Genomic DNA, 21,274 nt, shown 5'->3' on the forward strand with positions numbered 1-21,274 from the left:
GTATTGAATATTGCTTTCTTCATCATTTGCTCTTCAAATCTTAAGTATATGGTTCTCACATGAAACATTTTGCGCATGTCCTTTCTCGCTGGACCTTAATGCGTATACGCAAGCTTACCACCATCAAAAGAGCGGCTGGGTAGCATTTTACTTGGCCGGAGATCGCTCCCTCTCATAAAGCACTACATTCACATAGAGCAAGCCACAATTAGCCAATCCGAATCCGTGTTAAAAAAGCTCAAACAATCTGATTGGTTGCCCAAGACTAAGGCTCTCAAAACTGTCAAACAGTCAAAGATCACAAACTGAGATAGTTCGGCAGGTCCAATTAACGCTTTTGCCTAAGGTTTTTTAGTCTCAATACAAAAACTGAGATAACTCATAACATCGGAAAGGATATCAGAGCAACCTCTTTGTTGTTCACTCGAAGGGCGGCCGATGTAATTTCTGAGGCTTGCTTCACTGCGATGACCTGAGATCACCATGATGAGCTAGCGGCGATGGACCTCAGCATGATCCCAGTCACTCTGACACCATCATAGTTTGTATGAATTTTACAGCTATGCCAGTTTGGTAATATTTTCATCATTCCTGTTTTGTTGGTTTGTTTTTGAAGACTAAAATTTATATACACTAAACGAGTGTTAGCTTTGTTTGATTTTTTATTACCGTACTAAAGCTCACAATCTAACTGAACGTGAAAACCTTCAAGACGCGGACTGTCCATTCCGTTTTCTCTTTGAGAATTTCCGTCTCTTTCCACGATAATAACGTCAATTACAGCGCTTAGTATGCTTACAAACCTCTGTTTGGTTTTCTGTTGCTACTTGTTAACTCGCTTGTACTCTGGTAAAGCATGCACTTCCAACCAATGAGAATGCGCGTTATATCCGATTTTTGTTCCAGGACTTCTCTTCTAATTAACAAAAAGTGCCAGAGAGAAGTATGGAAAATTGTCAGACATAGTAGTATATTACAAATTGGCAGATGGCGTGACAACTTTAGCTCAGCTCCGTGTTTTGTACTCTGATAGAGCACGCACTTTCAACTAAAGACAGCGAGCATTATATAAAACTGGTTCAGTTTCGTTCAATTTTTAAGCAAACCTTTGCATATAAATATCTGTAAGTTTTTCGTACTGTGAAAAGTTTGGTCAAAGGAAAAAAGCGAGACCGTTATGAGGAATCTAACTCAGACTTGCCATTTTCTGACGCCGATGTTCCTCCAGTGCGCTTCAGAATTCTCTGTGGCAAGTTCAGTAATTACCAGATTCCGAAGCGACACGCGAATCATAATTGGAACACATAATTTTGCTATTTTCTATGCTTGAGACCAAGGTCAAAATGTAAGTTTCTTCTAAAAATAGCATCATTACTTGCAATAACAAGTTATGGAAAATTTCAATGGATTCGAGGGCGAACACATCTTACTTAGATACAGAAGTACTGAAATCTCAAGATTTAGATGATAAGAAATCTTGATATTTTAGAGCTAGTTGTCTGAAGATTTAGAATCCCTGTTAGAATGGTTCAAATAATCTGATTGGCCGTACAAGACAAAAGCTGTCAAAAGTGTCAAACCATCAAAGTTCACAATCTGCAATAGTTTACAAACTAAAATAGTTCGGCAAGACGAATTTAACACTTTTGCTTGAAGTTTCTAAGTCTCTAATACAGAATCTTGAAGTGAGATGTTCAGTAAACTTCAGCCGAATAAAAAACAAATAAATAAATAAAAACTTCAGCTCATAAAAACACGCGAGTTTTTTCACGTGACAAGGTAGAAAACAAACTGTGCAAGGCGAGTGTTTTTTGAATGAACGACAGCCGAATTCACCGGAACATGAAAATCGCTCGGGATGACAGCGGTGCAAAACTTGGCTGTAGTGACTGATGTGACTTTCCACTCAACGCATCGGAAAGGATATCAGAGCAAGCTCTTATTTTTCACTCGAAAGGCGGCCGATGTAGTTTCTGAGACTTGCTTTACTGTTATGACCGGAGATCACCATAATGAGCGAGCCGCGACAGACTTCAGCTTGATGATATTCGCTCAGACACCATTATGATTGGTATGAATTTTAACAGTTATGCTAGTTTGGTTATATTTTTCATCATTTCTGTTTTGTTTTTTAACACTGAACTTTATATCCTATACGAGTGTTAGCTGTGTTTGATAATTATTACCGTACATAAGCTTGCAATCTAACTGAGCGTGAAAATCTTTAAAACTTGGAATGTTTATTTTGTTTTTCCTTTGAGGATTTTCCTATCTGCTTACGTTTTAATAACGTAAATTACGGCGCCTGGTATGTTTACAAACCTTTGTTTGGTTCTTCTGTTGCTACTTACCGGCTCGCTTGTTCCGAAATTTCACTTTAAATTATCGAAAAAAAGCTAAAAAGAAGTTCCGCAAAAGGTCGAACAATACAATTTGGCAGATGGCGTGACAGCTTTAGCTCAGCTCTATGCTCTATACTCTCATAGAGCACACTCTTTCAACCAATGACAGCGCGCGTTACATCCGAACTTTATTATAAAAATTTGATTAAGAAATGTCAAGAGATTAGAAATATTGTAATTTCTTGAAAATTTTTGATAACAAAATTATTATATTCGTTGTTAAGCACACTAGCCAGAAGGCTCATTTTTATTTAATTAATTATTGATTAGTTTAATTATTCCAGAATAAGCTAGATACGAACATAGTTATAATGTTTATCTGTTTGTTTATATTTCAGCGTCACCACGCGCATATATAAGCGAGTTTAGCGTCCCTGTAATCATTTCTTCGTAAGTTTTTGAGTAGTCGCGTAAACGGTCAACTTTGGCCTGTTATTCTTCAATCTCGATCTGTAAAATAGCTCCAAACACCTGTTAACCGCGTCTTGGAGCGACACCCTAAGGAATCTTACGAATAAGATTTTTTGGTCGCCGCAAGTGTTACATTCGGGTTGAAGTCTGCCTGATATTTTTCATCCAATAATTGCTTAGTGCGACCGTAAAACTTCTGGTCATATCGTTTCCCACTATTGTCGCGTTTTCGTGTTAATCACAATTGAGTTTTTGTATGTTTTATTAGTTACATCGTGTGCTACTTGTAATGTGTTAATATCGTTGAGTAATTTTCTTTAAATTATGTCGAGTTATTTTGCCATGTTTTGTTAAAAAATGAGTCCGCTGGATCCATGTTTATGTTTGCCTTTTAGAAGCCGCTTCGTCGTTTCTTAATTGCCTGTCAAGTTATGCACCGCTAAAGTAAATATTTTTCTCTATCGAGATTTTGCTTGCCAGATTTTGTTCCCTTGCGTGTATCTTCCCAAGCCATAGTACCGTACGTATGTGAATATTTTAGACATGAAGATGAGCACAAATTCGCAGGACTTCGGTTATGTACATCTTGCCTGATAAATACAACAGTTCAGGACCTCCTTTACGTGAACTCAATGTTTCAGCCAATTAATGTTCACACAAATGAAAATGGAGCTTAAAATATACTACCAAGCCAAATTTAGAGTTCATACTGTTTATCGAGACATAAAAAAATTAGAGGGATTTTATGGAAGGAAAGTTCTTGGCCTCTTATTTTCGTTTAATTTGAACGCACATTTTGGCAAACAAAATTATGTAAGTTTTTCGTCTTGTCACGAGTATTGGTCGAAGAAAAAATTTAAGATTTTTGTGAGGAATCTAACGGGAACTTTCTGCTCTCTGGCACCGATGTTCCTCCATGAGCCAAAGATAACTCCGTAGTAAGTTAAGTAATTGCTAGATTTAGAAGAGGCACGTGATGCGTATTTGCTAGGATCACGCTCGAAACCAAAGTCAAAATTTATAACATACTAATACAAGCGTCAATACTTGAAAGAACGATCTATGGAAAATTTCAATGCACTAGATGACGAGCAATTCTCTCGTAGATACGAAAGTATCGAATTCTTAAGATTTTCCATGACAAGAAATTCTGGATCTTTGGACTGGGGTAATTAATTGAAAATATGAATTCTTTCTCAATAAATCATAACCGTTAACTTTCTTGAACTTTCCATTCTCCGGTGGTATGTTTATCAATTATTGGACAAGAGACCAATGTACAGTTTAAAAGTTCCTATTATTCATTTGCTTTTCCCAAATATTTTAATTCACTTATCATTCATTTCGTGGGTGTTTTGATTTCACGATCTCTTAAATTTTGAGTTATGATCCCTTTCTTATGCACAATAAGTCTCATTGGATCAAATTGTACTTTCCATTTCAAATTAGTCGTGTTGAGAAATTTATTTACAAAAACTCCATTGTGTTCTAGAAAACTGTTTCTGACAGAAAACTCTAGAAGAAGCTTAGAAGTAATTTACGGCCCTGGCTTTTTGTATGCATGAGAGTTGGACTAAGACATCAAGTGTGAGCCCTCTAAGAGATTAAGAGAATTAACTTCATATAAGAAACAGAAACTCAATATAGACATATTTCTACATAGATCACTGAGCTTACAAGAGATTTCAACGATGCATAAAATCTCCTGAGGATTCTGGAACCACCGAGCCTTTTGTCTGCTCAATGGCTCCTAGGGAACGTTTGGGTAAGTCTGGGAAAATATTGGCCTCAAACATCGAAAGTAAATGTCTTCTACGCATAAACCCAAATATAGAACTAACCATGGTTCCACTTGCCAAATTCATTATATATCATTTACGCTTTATCTTCCATTCTCAATAGCGTGCAAGGTATTCAAATTTACACTTTAAATTCAATTAACTTTACGGATTATTGACCTTTCGACATATTCATAAAGATTGCGGGCATCTTTTACGCAAGCCGACATCAACAACGACAGTTTTTGAAGTTCGGAATGGGTCTCTTATTTTACTTCTGAAAGGGACGAAATATTCACATCTCCGGCCAACCAAATTTTAAACATTGCAAATACATACAATTTGTGAAAATTGTTGAAGCATTTTACTGATTCCATGAAAAAACACTGCTGATCCTGATCTCATGGTTTTTAATCCCAGATCCCGGAGCTGTGTTCTCTGATTCCACCCCCAGTTAGGCCATTAAAAGGTGTCTGATTCCTTGCACCCGTTGGACCAATCAAATTTCCGGCATTATAAAAACGTATACAATAGATGGAAGTTGTTGAAGCGAATATCAGCTATAAGAAGCCAACAATTGCCTGACCTTGCAGCAATCAATGCGTATCGTTCTCTTGATTGGTAAACGCTAACGGGCATGTTTATCAGATCTTAACATTCATGACAAAACGCGGGAAGAGGTATACTCACGTTTTATTGAAGTATTTCTTATTGTCGTCAAAGGAAAAAAAAAGCACCTTAAGGATGATGGATAGAAATTAATTGTTTCATATTGTCATTGCATTATCTTCTCCAGTTGCTCAGGATAATCATCAACAGAAAATGGATGTTTTAAAAATAAATGGTCTTCGTGTCCGCTCAGAGGTTGGTTTCAGTCCTCACGAAAGAGGGAAGCCACAAGAGTTGACTATTACTATGCATCTTCGAACCTCAATCAAGAAAGCTGGCGAATCAGATTGTGTAGAAGACACCATGAACTACAGAACCATCACAAAAGACGTTCTATTTCATGTCGAGAACAAGAAGTACAATCTGATCGAAGCGGTTGCCACCGACGTTGCCCGTATTTGCGTTGTGCGACATGGTGTTCGGTCAGTTAAGGTAACTGTCTACAAACCAAACTCCCTGCGCTTCTCTGACAGTTCTTCTGTGACGATTGAGCGATGCTTGGAAGACTTTGAGTGGAATGACGTTCACATATCAATCGGATCGAACATTGAACCTCAGATGAATTTGCCGTTGGCCTTAAGTATGTTAAGAGAGCAAATGGGCATTGTGAAGTTGTCCGGCGCCTTCAGAACGACTCCCGTTGGTTTCACAGATCAGGAGGATTTTACCAATATGGCAGCCATTGTGAAGACCAAACTCGACCCAGCAGGGTGAGTATTGCAATTAAGAAATGGTCGTCACCTAGGGAGTAAGGGGGGTGCTTAGGTCAATTTTTGATGGGTATGTGTTGCAGGGCGGTATGCGCCTGAATAATTTTGCTTCAATTATAAATATCAAGTGAGTGTTTAGTCATTGCCAGTAACGTTACCAAGGCCATCCATTACTTCAATGGTAGAAATTCTTTTTTCTATATCATCAGTCCGGGATCGTTATCAAATTTGATAACCCAGACCGAAACAAAATAGTTACCAATCGCTGCTCAGATTTATGTTCACGTGGCATGTTACTTGGGCAACAATAATATAATGAACATGGAGTCCGAAGGCCGAGCCACCTTGAGTTTACTAAACCGATTGTTTTCGACTGGAACTTGTGACTGTAGCTCACAAATTGCTGCACAAATGGAGAGGTAAAATTTCGGACCGTTATTAGATTTGAAAGTACGATGGCTTCTTCTTCTTTTCTCTCAGTCTCAATAGTTTTCATTCGTGTTATTTTGCTTTCTTGGCGGACGGCGTTGCCCTCAGGTTTTTCAGCGCTCGTTTTGGTACGTTCCAATTATGTATTTGAGCGAAAGAAAAAACATATCAAACTCATGGGGTACAAATAGTCTTAACATGAATGTAGTGACCACGCCCACTTCAACACCCCACTCAAATCGAGTGTAATTTTCGAATATTTTACCATCGTGCGGATTCTCTACGGAAAAAGCACTCCATGTACCTCTGAAATATTAAACTATAATATTGTGGCTTTCTATTTCGCTAATTTTCTAACTTGAAGGTAAAATTTTTCCCTCGTCGTTTTTACCTTTTCTCCGGGCGGTTGCGTGAAATTAACAAGGCGTTTTTGATCAAAACACGACCGAGCGAAGGGTCTCGGGCGATATCTCTGGCGCAAATTAAAAATGTACCGCCAGAATCAAAAAGAGGAACAAATTTCCTTTGTTTTGATATGTAAAGTGTCGAACAAAAAGCAGATTTACCTTCGTCAAATGGCGTTTCAAAACAGCTGTATCTTCACCCTTTTGATTTTTCCTGTTTTGTAAGCGTGAAAGCAGTAGGAGAGGGATCGGGAAACTCAGAAAGCGCTTCGGGAATTAATCTGCCATCGTTTACTTACAAGATAAACAAGTAAGATTTGTGAAGTTCGTTGAAGTATGAAGTCTAAATAAATGCCTTTTTAAAGCTTGTTTGCTGGATTTTTCGTAAACTTCCCTGATTAATTTTTCGTTTCAGCTTACTAGTCTATACTATTTCAAAGCAATGTCAAGACGAAGACGGAGAACCATTAGTCGGTCCTTTCAACAATCGTAAACAAAGTGTTTGAGCAATCAGGTATACGAGGTGTAATAATCAATAGCCGCATATCAGAAGTCTTCAGAAAGAAAGTATTCTGCCTTCAGAAAGCTGTCAAGAAAGCTAATAATCGTGGCGGAAGGCAATTAAACGGGCCCTCGGTATCGATTTAATATCATATCGATCTCAATATCATACAGTTTTGTATCTTTCTTCCGTGGATTCGCCTTTCTAACGAGGGTGTATGTTGAGAATTCATTGCAAAATCGCTTTGTGTTTTTTAATTTCCCTCTTTGACCTGTCCGCCATTTCGAAAATTCGTAACGGAGAGCATGCGCATTACGTGGGGCTAGTGGTTGCGTACACCTGGAACCGAGAAAAACAAATGTTCGTCACACTGGGGAAAGAGTTTGATATGGTTCATTTTCAGCACTGCTACTCCACTATTGAATCTTTCAAATGAAAAACGGCTCCAGCCCATGGGCGAAACTCCAATTGATAAAAAATGTATGGAGAACAGTAGGAAAGATTTATTTGATAACACCTTTTCAATATTGAAAATCATCTTATTCAATACATAGGTGTCGTGACTATTTTTTCTGTTTTTTTGGAGTTGCGTGACTGATAACCTCGTTTTGAAATTGTGAGCCTCGGTTCCAGTTACGTATCTCGTAAAAATACGTATCGGGGACGTTTTTTGAGAGAGCAGAGATTTTGAGTTGTGTTTTCCTAGTAATTAGAGTTTTCATTTTGTGAGGATTAAACCTTTAATTCGAAAACGGAAATTTGGTTCCCACATAAGAATAATCGCACAAAGCTACTTCAATCAAAGCCATCCAAGAAGATACACTTTTTTCGAATGAACAAATAAAGTAAAAGTGGGGAAACAATTATGAAAATGGTCAGATCATTTCTTGCTTTCCCAGCAAGAAACCAAAGCTTAGAAATGAATGAAGTGCAATGCTAAAACCCATTCAATGCCATGGTCAGAGCAGTTACGCAGTTTCATGTAACAATAACAGTGATGGAAATGATGACCCAAATATGCAAAGGGAAGTGTACAGTGACTGAAAATAAACTTCATGATCATGATATTCCATAATGAAAGTTCGTGCTCAGTGTCCATATCCTGGTTGAGTTCATTCACACATTTAATTGAAGACAAAAAGAAAAATTTCTTATTTTATGGAGGACATTTCCTTGAAAATTACTGAGCTTAATTTGAAGCACAGTCTTGACATCTTCATCAGAGAGAAGCTTAATTTTTCTTCTCTACTCACTGGAAATTCTCTGATTTATTTGCATTCTCGTTGCCTTCCCCTTTAACTCCATCTTCTCCAGTTGTAGACAAAGGTGTCGTTTGAACTTCAGGTCTTCGCTCTTATACTTGCACCAAGTGTTTAAGTGACAAATCTTGTCTGCTTTTCTTCACTTCAAAGGTATTTTTCCTGAAGTATGCCACTGAGGGAAAGGTGAAATATCTGTAGAGGCATTGAAGAGTTACTAAAAAAAATGTACAAAATCTAAACAATTACATTTTTATGATATCATATCATTACACATTATATTATCCGCAACATTTTCAGATAACTTTTAGACGGAAGTACATATATTTACAACATGATTGCTACAGCCATAGGTTTATGAAATTCCCAGAAAAATGTAAAATTTCCCCGACCGATTTACAATTTCCCAAACTAGCTCTAGTGATGATCCCCAAACATCCCCACAACCATCCTCTCCAGAAAAATATTCATGCTTTCTGTAAGCCGCATGCAAGGCCGGCAGATGAATTAATAGGTCCTTAACGCAACCTGGAAAAATGATTGATTTTATTGGAAACCTAACGACTGCATCTCATTAATTTTCATAAAACACCACTGACTAATCCAGCACATTTTTTGTCAGCATTCTAAAAAACACAATTCAATCTGGAATTGACTACCACTAAAACCAATGTACATCTTTAGTAACTTAGCCCAATTTAGTTTATTTACAATTCATTTTTATTAAAAACCTAATAAAGTACTTTAATTGGTAAAAAAAATTCACTTTTCCTTAACCTCTCTGAGAAACATTTATATTTTTTCTGACTTAGAGTGAAATTCCTTGACTTTTCCCTGACCTTGGTGAACCTTATTTTCCTGACCAGTTCCTAACGTTTGGATACATATATAAGGCAAAAAAAAATCTTTACTCGAGCCAAGTGGTCCACCAAGCCGGAGCATATCCCGTTTTCCGCAGCATGAAGCGATTAGGAGCAAAACCGAGGTCAAACCTCAAACGGGGCATAACATTCGATGACAGCAGGCTCTCCTTTGACAAAGAACTAGTTTGGTTTAGTTTAATAAGGTTCTCTTCGGCAATAACAGGACATGGAAATGTACCAACATTGTTTTAAGAGGTTTTCCTTACAAACTAAGAATAGTGTAGTGATAAGAAATCGTAAATTAGACAGCAATGTTCGGATAATAAGCACAAAGATCAAAAACAATCGTCTAAAACACAAAACGGCGGTTGGTGACTGAATTACACGTAAATCAAGACCACTCCATGCACTTTTTCCCTGCAGTTTGCGCCGCGATAATTAACAGTTGCATCGAAAGAAGAAAGATTGAAGATCAGCTCCATAATTCTTTTGACTCCGGAAAAAATGATTAGCGTACACTTTAAGGTAAAGTTGAAAAACATACCTCAATCAAACGTGTCATTTCAACTGTCCTGCCATAAATTTCGACTCTATAACTCCTTGATGAGCACCATCTTGAGTACGAAGATCAGTTTCTATTCACTAATTTCCAACAGAATTATTGGTACATACGGCGAGCAATAATAATAAACAGAGAACATTTCGAATCGGGTAGCAAAATCTTTGATTTCCATAATGGATGGTCGCCACGTTGTGACGTCTCGTGGTTATCAAATCTGATAACCATCACGGACTGATCATTCCCGCCCTTTTCATAGAGCAGTTTCCATAAGGCTTTCAACTTTGCAGGTATCACGTTTTCAGATAAAAAAAAAGGAGCCTGACTGTTCAAGGTGATACAATGCAAAAATGTACACCGTTAGTTTGAAAAACTGCTCAGTAATCAGGTCACACCTGCTGGTGCCTCGGTTTACAATCAGCTGATGCTTCATAGTGTGGCACATATAAGACATCAAGGTGTCACGAACTTGGATTATGGAGCTTTCGCTCCTCTGCCAGTTCGCCCCCTACCTGTTCGCCTCCATGACGACGAGTTCGCCCCATAAAAACAAAGATGTGCGCCTCCCACCTTTAGTAGTTATTACCTGTATATTTGACTCATTTCCTCACCACTAGCTATGTTACTTTGCTGACGAGATAATCACACCATCCCCAAGAATGGCCGGATATTTGTGCGTGTCAGTGAGCAACTGTCTCCGGCATAAATTGACATGCAAATTTCTAACTTTAACTATTCAACGCTTGAATGTACTGAATCGCTTCGAAACTCTGACCTTAATGATGAACTAGCAAGAGTGCTTTTTAGACTTCATACCTATGACTTGGTTGACATTGGAGCTTTTCATGGTTGTCCATAGTTTTTCATCTGATTGGTTGAGAGAGTGGCGCGAGTTTTCTGGGCCAATCACAGAACGAAGTAAAGACAAACCAATGCAATTTCGGATTACTTTCGACACTCAATTGAAAATTTTTGTAAACATTACAGTCCTTGTTGGTGTTTCACTCACATTTGAATACTCCTCTCGAACTGAAATCAATTCTTTTTCATTCTGTTAAGGTTAAAACAGGTGCTGTTACGGGTTGAAAATAAACTTGGACGGGTTCGAATTTCTGATAATAAGAATGCACCAAGGACTATCGACCTGGACATTTCGTTCTGGGGAAACATGGAATGTGAATACAAACTCAACGATGGTTGTGCTGTAAAAACGTGGTTCATTCCTGAGCCAGACGCTTGCAAGTATTCTCACGTGATTATACCACTTGCTGACGTCACACCAGATTTCGTTCACCCAACTGCGAGAAAACCTTTAAAATCGATTGCGATGGAAGTGAGTGGTAACCAGGACTTCCGTTCCGTCTTTCCTGTCACTCAGATTATCTCGAGTAATGGAGCTCACCCAAGTGGTATGGAAGATGGCTTGATTCTGGCAGATAAAGTGAAGTACATGCAGGACGGAATCTGCAAGAAGCCATCCAATGACGAGCTACATTTGAATGAGTTTGTTCATTGTGCTAAGAGTCCCGTTGCTTTAGTGACAGGCGCGGCGAGGCGGCTTGGTGCATGTATTGCGACACAACTTCACGAAATTGGATATAATGTCTTGGTGCATTACAACACGTCTGCCACAGATGCTACTAAGCTGGTTCAACAACTGAATAGGTAACTATTACTCGTATTTTCATTTACTTAGAGATACTAAAGAAGGCGCGATCGCAAACTATCACAAAATATCGAATTGAAGACCCGCTTATGTTTTGGGAGTATTCCACAGGAGTCAAAGGTCTATTCTATCGAGCAATAGGTATTTTCGAATCACGATAACAGTTTATATTACCCCCTTTGAAATGAGACTTTGGGATCTTGTACATAGACCCTAGCCATCAACTCCAGGGAATTCTGGGTATTTGGTATAAAACTTTTTTCGAATTTTAAGGTATATTGGTAACTCGTCGGAAAATTAAAATAGGCTATATTGATATTCCAATAAATGAACCATAGGCGAAGAAAACCATAGGTTACGATCAGAGTCCTGAAAATGCCAAAAAAAATTTACTGGGTAATTCGGTTGTCATTATCAACTAAGTTGATAACGTAAATTGGCCACCGTTAAGAGTTTCCAATATGACGTTTTGAGCGTTAACCCTTTGCTAACTCTGACGTAGCACTATGGTGGCCGAGGGTTGCCACTCAAAATTTTACAGTTAACAAATAGAAACAGACATCAGTGACACACTCGGCTGCGCCTCGTGTGCCACTTTTTTGTTCTTACCACATTTTGACGTCGTCTGTGATCTATTACTGAATAGACGCACGGCAACTTGGAATCTATTTGTTTTATATAATAAAGAATTAAAAAAAGTTTTAATGATGACGTCATCTATACGCCTGTCCTCCAATAGATCATAAGTGAGAACCAATCAAAACGCGTGCATAACTGAGCTTATTATATAATTTTTTTTAGATTGAATTAAAAATAAAAGCAAAAATAAATCAAAACTGAAAGTAAAATGGAACGTGACTGCAAAACAAATGGAAAGAACCATTGAAAGTACAATTAAGAAGAAATCAAATTTAAAAGCAAAAGTAACTGCATTATCAAAGTAAAAATCATTTCAAAATAAAACTGAAATCCAAGGGCAATTCACGTCGAAATAAGAAATAAACTCAACATCAAATCAAAACAAAAGTCAAAGTGAATATGGGAGGCATGTATTTTTGCTAAGTATTTATCGTTCTATACTTTTCTTATTCTCTGTGAATTATGGATGAGGGTGACTATTGTTGCAATTAGTACAAATTTTTAATTAGGTACCTGAATTGTTTTAAGTTCGATAGAATTTTTTTTCATAGCGGCAGTAAGTCAATAAGTTCAGTACTGCTCAGCTGTTTACTACATGGCCCGCCTAAAACACTCCTAGCAGAGAAACTCTTGGAAAGTAATTGCTTTTAATAAAATAACCAAGACACTGTATCTTCAGAGTTTTCACTTATTATGGCAGACCCAGAAAACTGACACAAATTTGGTAGCCATTGTGACAAAAGCAGTTTTCAGAAGTTGTTGTTTTTGTTTTTCATGATAGCATAGTAATCCACTATGAATGCCAAATGGAACTCTCACAAAATATTTTGTGTGCTTTATGTATCAACCAATTTGATGCTTCAAATTGGAAAAAAGAAAAAGTGAGTTTCACCAACTAAAAGAGTTCGCAACACAAAGATGAACTGACACTAAATTTTATTATTCAAAAAAATCATCCTCATAATAAGAAGTTTGATAGAAGTCTCGCAAAAAAATAATTTCTCATACAATTTGATGGTCTGAAAGATTCTCTTTCAAACAAATCTTATGGTAACTGTAACAGTAAAAAATAAATATCTTGATTTGGATATATTTCTCAATCTTTTAAGTATCTCAAAATTATATTATCATAACATTGGTTAAAACAAGGCAATAAGAACTAGTATAGCATTTAACCTTTGTGCCAGAAGGCCTCTGAGTGCTAAGAATGGGAATATCAATTCACTGAATGTTTATCACTGACAGAAACTTAAATGTGTGTGAAGGACTAGCAATGCTGAGATCAGTAGCTGAGAGGAAGCATTTCTGCCCTCTTCCTTTAACCCTTAAATATCCAAGATCTGACTGTTAATTCTCCCTTCTAGTTGCTACACATTTACTTGTAAATAAGTTATGAGAATTTCATGTAAGGTCAAGATAACTTCTGCCTGATAAGTTTCAGTATTATCATTATCTGATTGCTGGATAGTGTTTGGATATTATAGGGAGAAGTTACATGAATCAGTCACTTTTGGGAGTTTTTAAATTGTCTAATATTTTGGTCTGATTCTTTCAATGCTGTCTTGCCACCTAATAAATTACCATGAGTGTAAACTCAAATGGTTTTCAATGTATCACAAGCATAAGTTGTCCTGGGCCAGATGGGTTTCAAAATATTATGACATCTGTCAGTTACAGTTTACCTCATGGGTTGATAGAAAGAAGGTTATAATCAAGTGGCTGTACAGGCTCTATTGTATAGTTTCCCATAAGATACAATGTACAAATGGCAAACTAAAATACATCTTGGTAAACAAATGGGAACAACTTTAACTGAAGAATATGGTACAACAACAAGTACCACATCAACAACAGCAGCAATAACAAATCTCCTCTACCTAGAGGGCTACAGCCTTTGCCTCGCTTTCTAAGCCATACTGAACAACTTCTGTGGTACTTCCTGTGATGCGTTCCCCTTAACAAGATGTGGCGATATTCTCGTGAAACAAGGTAATCGTAAAGCTGAATGAAATTAATCTCAGGTAAATTACGGAGATCGCTCGACCATCCGAGGGCTGAAATCCTTACCATAGTTGCTTCGTATTTGAAGTCGCTCTGGTTTTGTTCTAGGTCCTGGACATCTGTAAGAAGTTCTCGGTTTTCTCCACTACCTGATGGAAGGACGTGTCACATCATCAAAGCATAAACTTTCGATACTAAGTCGGCTCTAATTCCGCCCGTCGATTTTGAATTAGATTTTAAAATCTCCCTGAGATCTTTTGCTTCGAGTTTCTGGATGTCATCTAATGACCAAATTTCCATATTGTTGTATTAAAGAACCATTTTGAAGGGAGAAATCGCATTGAAAAGTGCATTAGAACGTGAAATCTCAGCAGATCAGCTGTTTGAACGAACCGCCGGGTCAACCCCAGCCTCGTTATCGTGTGTGCGCGGTTACTAATCTCCAATATGGCGCCGGGAACTGTAAAAAGGTCTATTTGTGCCATTTGAACTTAACGAGTTGTCATTTCAAAATATTGTGGAATCTTGTCAAAAGTACTTTGCAGGACAAATTGAAAAAGATATGATATGCGATATTCTCGCTGGTGAGCGCGGCCCATCTTGCAAAAAGATAAGCCAAATACCGGACCTGAAAGTCTTCTACGTGAGGTTTATAAAGCCTGAAGGTGAAGAGGACGATATCGCCAATCTAACCAGGTATGTTGCTTTATTAATCCGTCTTCCATTACTGAAATTGTAAAGTTTTACGAATATTTTAAGATGATTACTGAATGTACTCATGCGCGCAGATCACGATAATGTTTGGATTTCACGAAGGTGTGAAAACATGACGGTGCCTACGGTCTCTTTAGTAGCTTCTTGTCGTTTTGGTAAACAGCTAGAAAATCAAATCAATGACATTGACAGAGTTCGCTTGGCTTTTATAATCCATGGATTTTTGGGTTGAAAAAGATATCACAGAAATTGTGTTAATATAAAATTGGCAAACTATTAACATTATTTTCTTTTTTCCTTTACGATATGATAGCCACCAAAGAAAACAAGGAAAGTGGTCATGTCTCTTCCAAGCCCCAAGAAGCCTGAATCCAAACCAAACCAACCAAGTAAATTTTACCCTAAAAGTTGATCCCTCAAGGATATGCTCTCTCTGGGAAAATTGCGTCCTGAAAGGAAATCCACAATCATATCCATTTATGAATTTGATTTCAACAATATGCTGTGGTCAAATTTCCCTATAAAGCTGAGTTTATGATTGAAGACTTACCATTTGGTACTGGTGGATTCAGAAAAGCATTTAAGGCAACAAGTATTATAGATGGTTTCAAAAAAAGAACATGGGTGGTAAAGAAGTATTTAGAGGAAGCTTTAGAATTTATTAAACAAATCAAGGAGACAGAACAGATACATACACAAAAGCCAGTGCAAATGCACAGTTTGGCGAGGAATTTTGCCTCACAGATGAAAGATAAGATTGTGTAAGAGCAAATTGAAGGTTTTGGCCAAATCTTTGAATACAAAAAAATATTCATGGGTAAAATGGATGATGGGAAGTATGTTACAATTGAGGAGTTCATTGATGATGACTTTGTGAAATATATTAACAACAATGGTAAACTATGTGAAAATGGAGATATCTGTGACAAGGCACAGGCCTTTGCACAGTTCACTTATGAGTAGTCACAGGGCAAGCTAATAGTTTTAGACATTCAGGGTGCTGGGTATACTCTGTATGATCCAGAAATTGCCTCTCTAGATTTACTAGGTGATGAAGGCAATTACCAGTTTTGTGCAGGCAATTTGTTGCACATTGCCATGGAAAACTTTTTTGATGATCATGTGTGCAACAAGTATTGCAATCTATTGAAGTTGACATTAAGACCAACAACATAGGCCATTTATGTAACAAGCTTTACTTTTTACTAAAAATCATATCATAACATGTTGAAGCAGAAACCAAACTATTTATTCAATTTATGACGAATAATTTTTTTCTCAAGTTCATGTTCCTGTTAGAGACTATGACTGCATATTTACAAATCTCATAATTACAAGCTATGGAGCGAAGGCTGATTCACACTTAATTGATCAACAGAAAATCATGTAAGATATAAATACAATTGACAGAAAAAATTGAGTTACAGTTGCTTTTACACTTGAATGCCTAATTGATCAACAGCAAAACATAATATAACAATATACTTTAATACAGATGAACAATTTTTAATAAAAATACACTATACTAGAGTTTTTATGATGAAGAATAAAATTATCAAATTGAAAAGGTGCACTTGTCCTTCAAGTACAAATATGCTGTTGTCCATTCATCTTGTTTAATGGTGTCAGACGCTCGCATTCTCCTCTGAATTCTTCAGTCAGGAAGTCCTCTGGAACTCTCAGAACACCAGATTCTTTTGCTACTTTCTCAAGTTGTTCCTTTGTGACCACAAAATCTGTAGTTAAGGGAATAAATAGATTGAGTGCCAACACTAACCATACAATAACTAAGTAAAATGTTTAATTAGTGCTATTTGTATTTTTCTGTTAGTACTTGTTACCTGGTTTAAGTGTTAGCCCTCAACTGTGGTCACACTATGAAGATATGTTCATGCACTGCTGTAAATTCTAGAATGTGTGAGTCCACTAGACAGACTTACGAGGTGGAGAACATTATGTTACTTCTGATAATATATGGGATCTCACTGTCTGGAATGAGTATGAATTTGCTTCAATGTCTTTTGAAGTTACTTGTAATAGATTTCAGGGCCGAGGGGATTATCTTAATATTATCAAACAAGGGGAAGAATGCAACTTTATGGTCATTTCTCACTAAAGTGTGTTTCATGGGTTTCACTGCACAGTGGCCTTAACCCTTTAACTCCCAGATCAAATTTGTCTTTCTCCTTATTGTCAACCATACAATTCTTATAATGTTAGGTCAGAGAATTTAGTATTGGATCAACTTATTATCCCCAAATTGACATCACCTATCTGGTTGATGTTGATATTAAAAGGAGAAATTATGTCACGGTCACTTATGGCAGTTAAAAGGTTAAGGGGGAGGAGAAGGGTTAATGGTAGAGGAAGGACCTTCAGTAACCCCAAGCTTTGGTAAATACTCAAAAATTAATTGATGAAGTTCAATGGGAACACTAAGTTACAAACTGTACATGCTATCCAATTAGAATTTACTCTTGAAGACATGACAACAATTTTATGGTTTTTCTTCGACAAATAACTAATTTGGAGACATTTGACATGATTAATTTCTAATAGGTTCAGACCAACGAGAACGTTTTGTTTATCTTGGTGCATTACATGCCCCTCTTTTTCTGTCCATTTCCCCTCCACTTCCTTTTAAGGGCTACCCAGACACTTTTTTTTCTTTTTTTTTTTTTTTTACATAAACAAGGGGTATAACGCTTAACACAGTCTTTAAGGTTATATTGCTCTGGAAAGTTATAGATGTGGTCTGGTATTCCGTCCGGAAGTACTGTATCTTTCTGTGCTCGTATTCTGTGTGTGTTCCACACTGTTTCTCTAAAGACATCCAACTCTTTCTGTACAAGTGGAACCATGATAAAAGTCATAAGCATTCTGTATAAAATGATAAGTTTAAATTAGCTCAGACGTTAACCCTTAACATGCACTCCTACATCAATATGCATTTCTCAAAATTGCTCGTCAAACATTCCTGTTTGACAATTAAGAGCTTCTTTAGTTGGTGATCATGTTCTTTATTCTCATGACCTCAATGTTTGATTAAGATGTAACATTTCAAGGAGAAATTATATGTTAGTCACATTTTGGTGCTGAAGGGTTAACCACATAAATAACCGTAAATGGTCTATTGAACAGTCACGTGGCAACACGGCGGCCCAATAATATGTGTTCTAAGGGGATTTATTGACACATATAAGTCACTTCTAGTCATTTTAGTCATTATTTTGCCATACAAAAGCTGCAGATTCGTGAGTATGGACAGCACACGAGAAAAGGAAGTAATATGAAAACAAACGAGTATCTGAATTCCTTTTCAGTGTTCGGCAGGATTCCGCTCGTAAAATTCAAGCTAACTTGGCGAATGATTCACAGAAAACGTCACAGACGGTTATCGAGGAGTCCTTAAAGGCCTGGGGGCAACTGGACATATTAGTGAACAACGCATCTCAATTCTACCCAACAGAAGCTGGGAAAGTAACTCAACAGGCCTGGAGAGAGCTCCTGGAGACGAACTTGACTTCACCATTCTTCCTATCGCAGGTAAAGGGTATAGTACTTGGGTAAAGGGTTAGATTATAATAGATGTATAGGTAATAACAAGATTTCTAGTGCAATTTGGTGTAAATAAGCACGAGTAAATTTTTAAGACAACAAAATTGCACGAGCTCGTAGGTTCAAACCATTAATCATTAGAATGATTATAGAAATTATAACAATAATAACAATAATAATGATGATTTTAAAGAAAGCGACAAAACTTTTGAGTCTGTAAAACATGTTTCGACAGAAACTTCTTTCATCTTCAGTTAATTACTGTACTAATCGTTGGAAGTTGAATTATATAGTAGGTAGAACAATGCTAATTATAATAAATAGTAACAACAAGAAAAGAGGTAAAGCATGAAAGTGTGAGAATTAAAAGGATAGTTTTAGATTTACATGGTTTAATTGTTGATTCAAGGGTGGTTGTTCTCTTTGAATATAAATAGCCTCTCTTTTATCTTAAGTTGAAAGCCGGTAGAGGGGTGATCTAAAACATGGAAGTTCTCTGCTGAGCACAGAGCGCGACAATGTGGAGAATCTTTCAGATGCTTGAAAATAATAATAATTGAAAATAATGATGATAGTGTAATAACAATGACAACAAATGGCATATTCAAAAATTAGTAATGATTAGATAATAGTACTTAAGATGTCAGTATTAATGATAATGATAATAATAATAGCAATAATGATAATACTTCCACCAATAGCAAAAAGCTCATTTGTGGTCGCGACATTAAAGTCAAATTTGCTGTCATAATTTTTGCAAATAACAGTTATGCAAATTATAGATGATGAACTTAAAAACATTCAAACAACCCCGTGGGTTCGAAATCGAGAAACAATGTCATAAATTACGCAATGATGCATTAAGGAAACAGAAAAATATATACTTTTTTGTTTATGGATATTTCAGGCTGCCTTTCCCAGCTTAAAGGCCACAGGCGGATGCATAATTAACCTTTTGGATATCCACGTTGATCGGCCACTTGAAAAGCATTCAGTTTACTGCATTTCAAAGGCTGGTCTGAGCATGTGCACCATGGCCCTTGCCAAGGATTTCGCACCTTTTGTACGAGTCAATGGTATCAGTCCTGGAGCTATCTTATGGCCCGAGCACATAAGCGAAAAATCGTCGGGATCTAAAATGACGGAGATTCTGGAGAAGATTCCACTAAATCGTAAAGGCGAATCTAGCGACATTGCTGAGGCAGTGAAATTCCTTGCCTCCTCAGCAGAGTACATAACTGGACAGATCATCCGAGTGGACGGCGGTAGATCATTGAATCAGTAAAGCTGTGATTGCTATTTTGTTTCAATGATATGCTACCCGTGTTATATTGCAAATTAAATAATAGGCCGAATTATAAGACAAAGTCACCATTAACAGCATTTCCCTTTTTCATCTAATTAAGAAAAAAGTGGCACACGAGGCGCAGCCGAGTGTTTCACTGATGTTCTTACCACATTTTGACGTCCTCTGTGATCTATTACTGAACAGACGAACGGCAACTTGGAATCTATTTGTTTTATGTAATAAAAATTGAAAAAAGTTTTAATGATGACGTCATCTATACGTCTGTCCTCCAATAGATCATAAGTGAGAACCAATCAGAATGCGTGCATAACTGAGCTTATTATATAATAAACAAATAGATTCCATGTTCCAATAGCCTGTACAGGTATAGATCGCAGAAGGCGTCAAAATACGGTGAGAACGTCAGTGACTCAGTTGGCTGCGCCTCCAGTGTCTTGAAGTCATCTGTAATGCTTTACAGATCAGACGAACGGCGACACACAACCTAATTGCTAGTTCTCGTGCACATTCTTGCTAACTTTCTATTAATAGACAAGAAAAAACAGGACAATTTTGGGTTAAAAAAATCGTATAAGTACTCAAAAAATTGATTGCTTTAATTGAGTCATATAACTGTAAGATGTTCAAAATGGTTTTACCCCTAAGGGTGTTAGAGGTAATAAGTTAAATGATTTCATCTTGAAATGTGTTTCCAGACTTTTTCAACTGCATAACGGATGCTTAGCGTTCATCAGTTTGTTTAAATAGTGTTAAGATAATGAGTATAATCAACTTCTGCAAAGATATACTTTAATTGGAGAACTTGATGCGCAAACGCAATTTCATGAAATGGAGCTGTTCAACGACGGATGTTAATATTCATAATGTATTTAGTGAGACACTTCAGCAGCAAACTCGTACGGCTGTTATAAACACAATCTTTATTTATCCCTGCACAGAATATGTTTGTATCGTTTCCACGTTCTGCACAATAAATCATTTAGTCTCATCAAGTCTGTTCTGGTGACTGACTGCTGCTTTGAATTTTCTGGACTAATTCCATGTTAGGGAGCACTCATCACTAGGGGGGTGGGGGTGGAGTATTTTTGGGGGCGTTACATTGTTTCCAGGGAAATAGAGGGGTTATCGGTTGTCACCAATAGAATAGAAAGGAAGGACTACAGAAAATTCACTGCCTGTGAACTGTCAAGGGACGGCAACGCCAAGGAAAACTTCTATTTTAAAATAAATATATATCTGTAGTTAGAATTTCGTGAATGATTGGGTGTGTTTACCATCTCTTACGGCGCCGCAAGTTAACCACAGCATAAAGTATGAGGGCGGCGTTGAGTTCCAAATGGAAACCTAAATAATTTGCGGTCGGGGTTTCCTTTCGCGGACCACGCAAATTTTGATGATCTC

General features: G+C 37.1%; 1 protein-coding gene and 1 long non-coding RNA gene across 2 annotated transcripts; both read left to right on the forward strand.

Moving 5' to 3' along the window:
* The first annotated feature begins 5,140 nt into the window (after positions 1 to 5,140).
* LOC113679704 (uncharacterized) lies at positions 5,141 to 20,865 on the forward strand. Its single transcript, XM_027196673.2, has 5 exons — positions 5,141 to 5,271; positions 5,388 to 5,970; positions 11,046 to 11,651; positions 18,330 to 18,552; positions 19,472 to 20,865. Exons 2-5 carry the CDS (start codon positions 5,414 to 5,416, stop codon positions 19,847 to 19,849), a joined length of 1,764 nt encoding a protein of 587 aa, XP_027052474.2. The 5' UTR covers positions 5,141 to 5,271; positions 5,388 to 5,413; the 3' UTR covers positions 19,850 to 20,865.
* Positions 14,854 to 17,689, forward strand: LOC113679694 (uncharacterized). The gene is made up of 2 exons (XR_016181266.1): positions 14,854 to 14,988; positions 15,320 to 17,689. It is a non-coding gene; the product is annotated as an uncharacterized LOC113679694 (long non-coding RNA).
* Positions 20,866 to 21,274: the final 409 nt, after the last annotated feature.

The sequence above is a fragment of the Pocillopora damicornis genome, chromosome 11 (genome assembly GCF_964200805.1).
Source record: "Pocillopora damicornis chromosome 11, jaPocDami1.2, whole genome shotgun sequence".
Lineage (NCBI taxonomy): Eukaryota > Metazoa > Cnidaria > Anthozoa > Scleractinia > Pocilloporidae > Pocillopora > Pocillopora damicornis.

Excerpts from the sequence above, each read along its gene's own strand:
- LOC113679704 (XM_027196673.2), top strand. The coding sequence starts at position 5,414 with ATGGATGTTTTAAAAATAAATGGTCTTCGTGTCCGCTCAGAGGTTGGT. Across the intron at positions 11,652-18,329 it reads CTGGTTCAACAACTGAATAG|TGTTCGGCAGGATTCCGCTC; the intron begins GTAACTATTACT and ends ATTCCTTTTCAG. Across the intron at positions 18,553-19,471 it reads CACCATTCTTCCTATCGCAG|GCTGCCTTTCCCAGCTTAAA; the intron begins GTAAAGGGTATA and ends TGGATATTTCAG.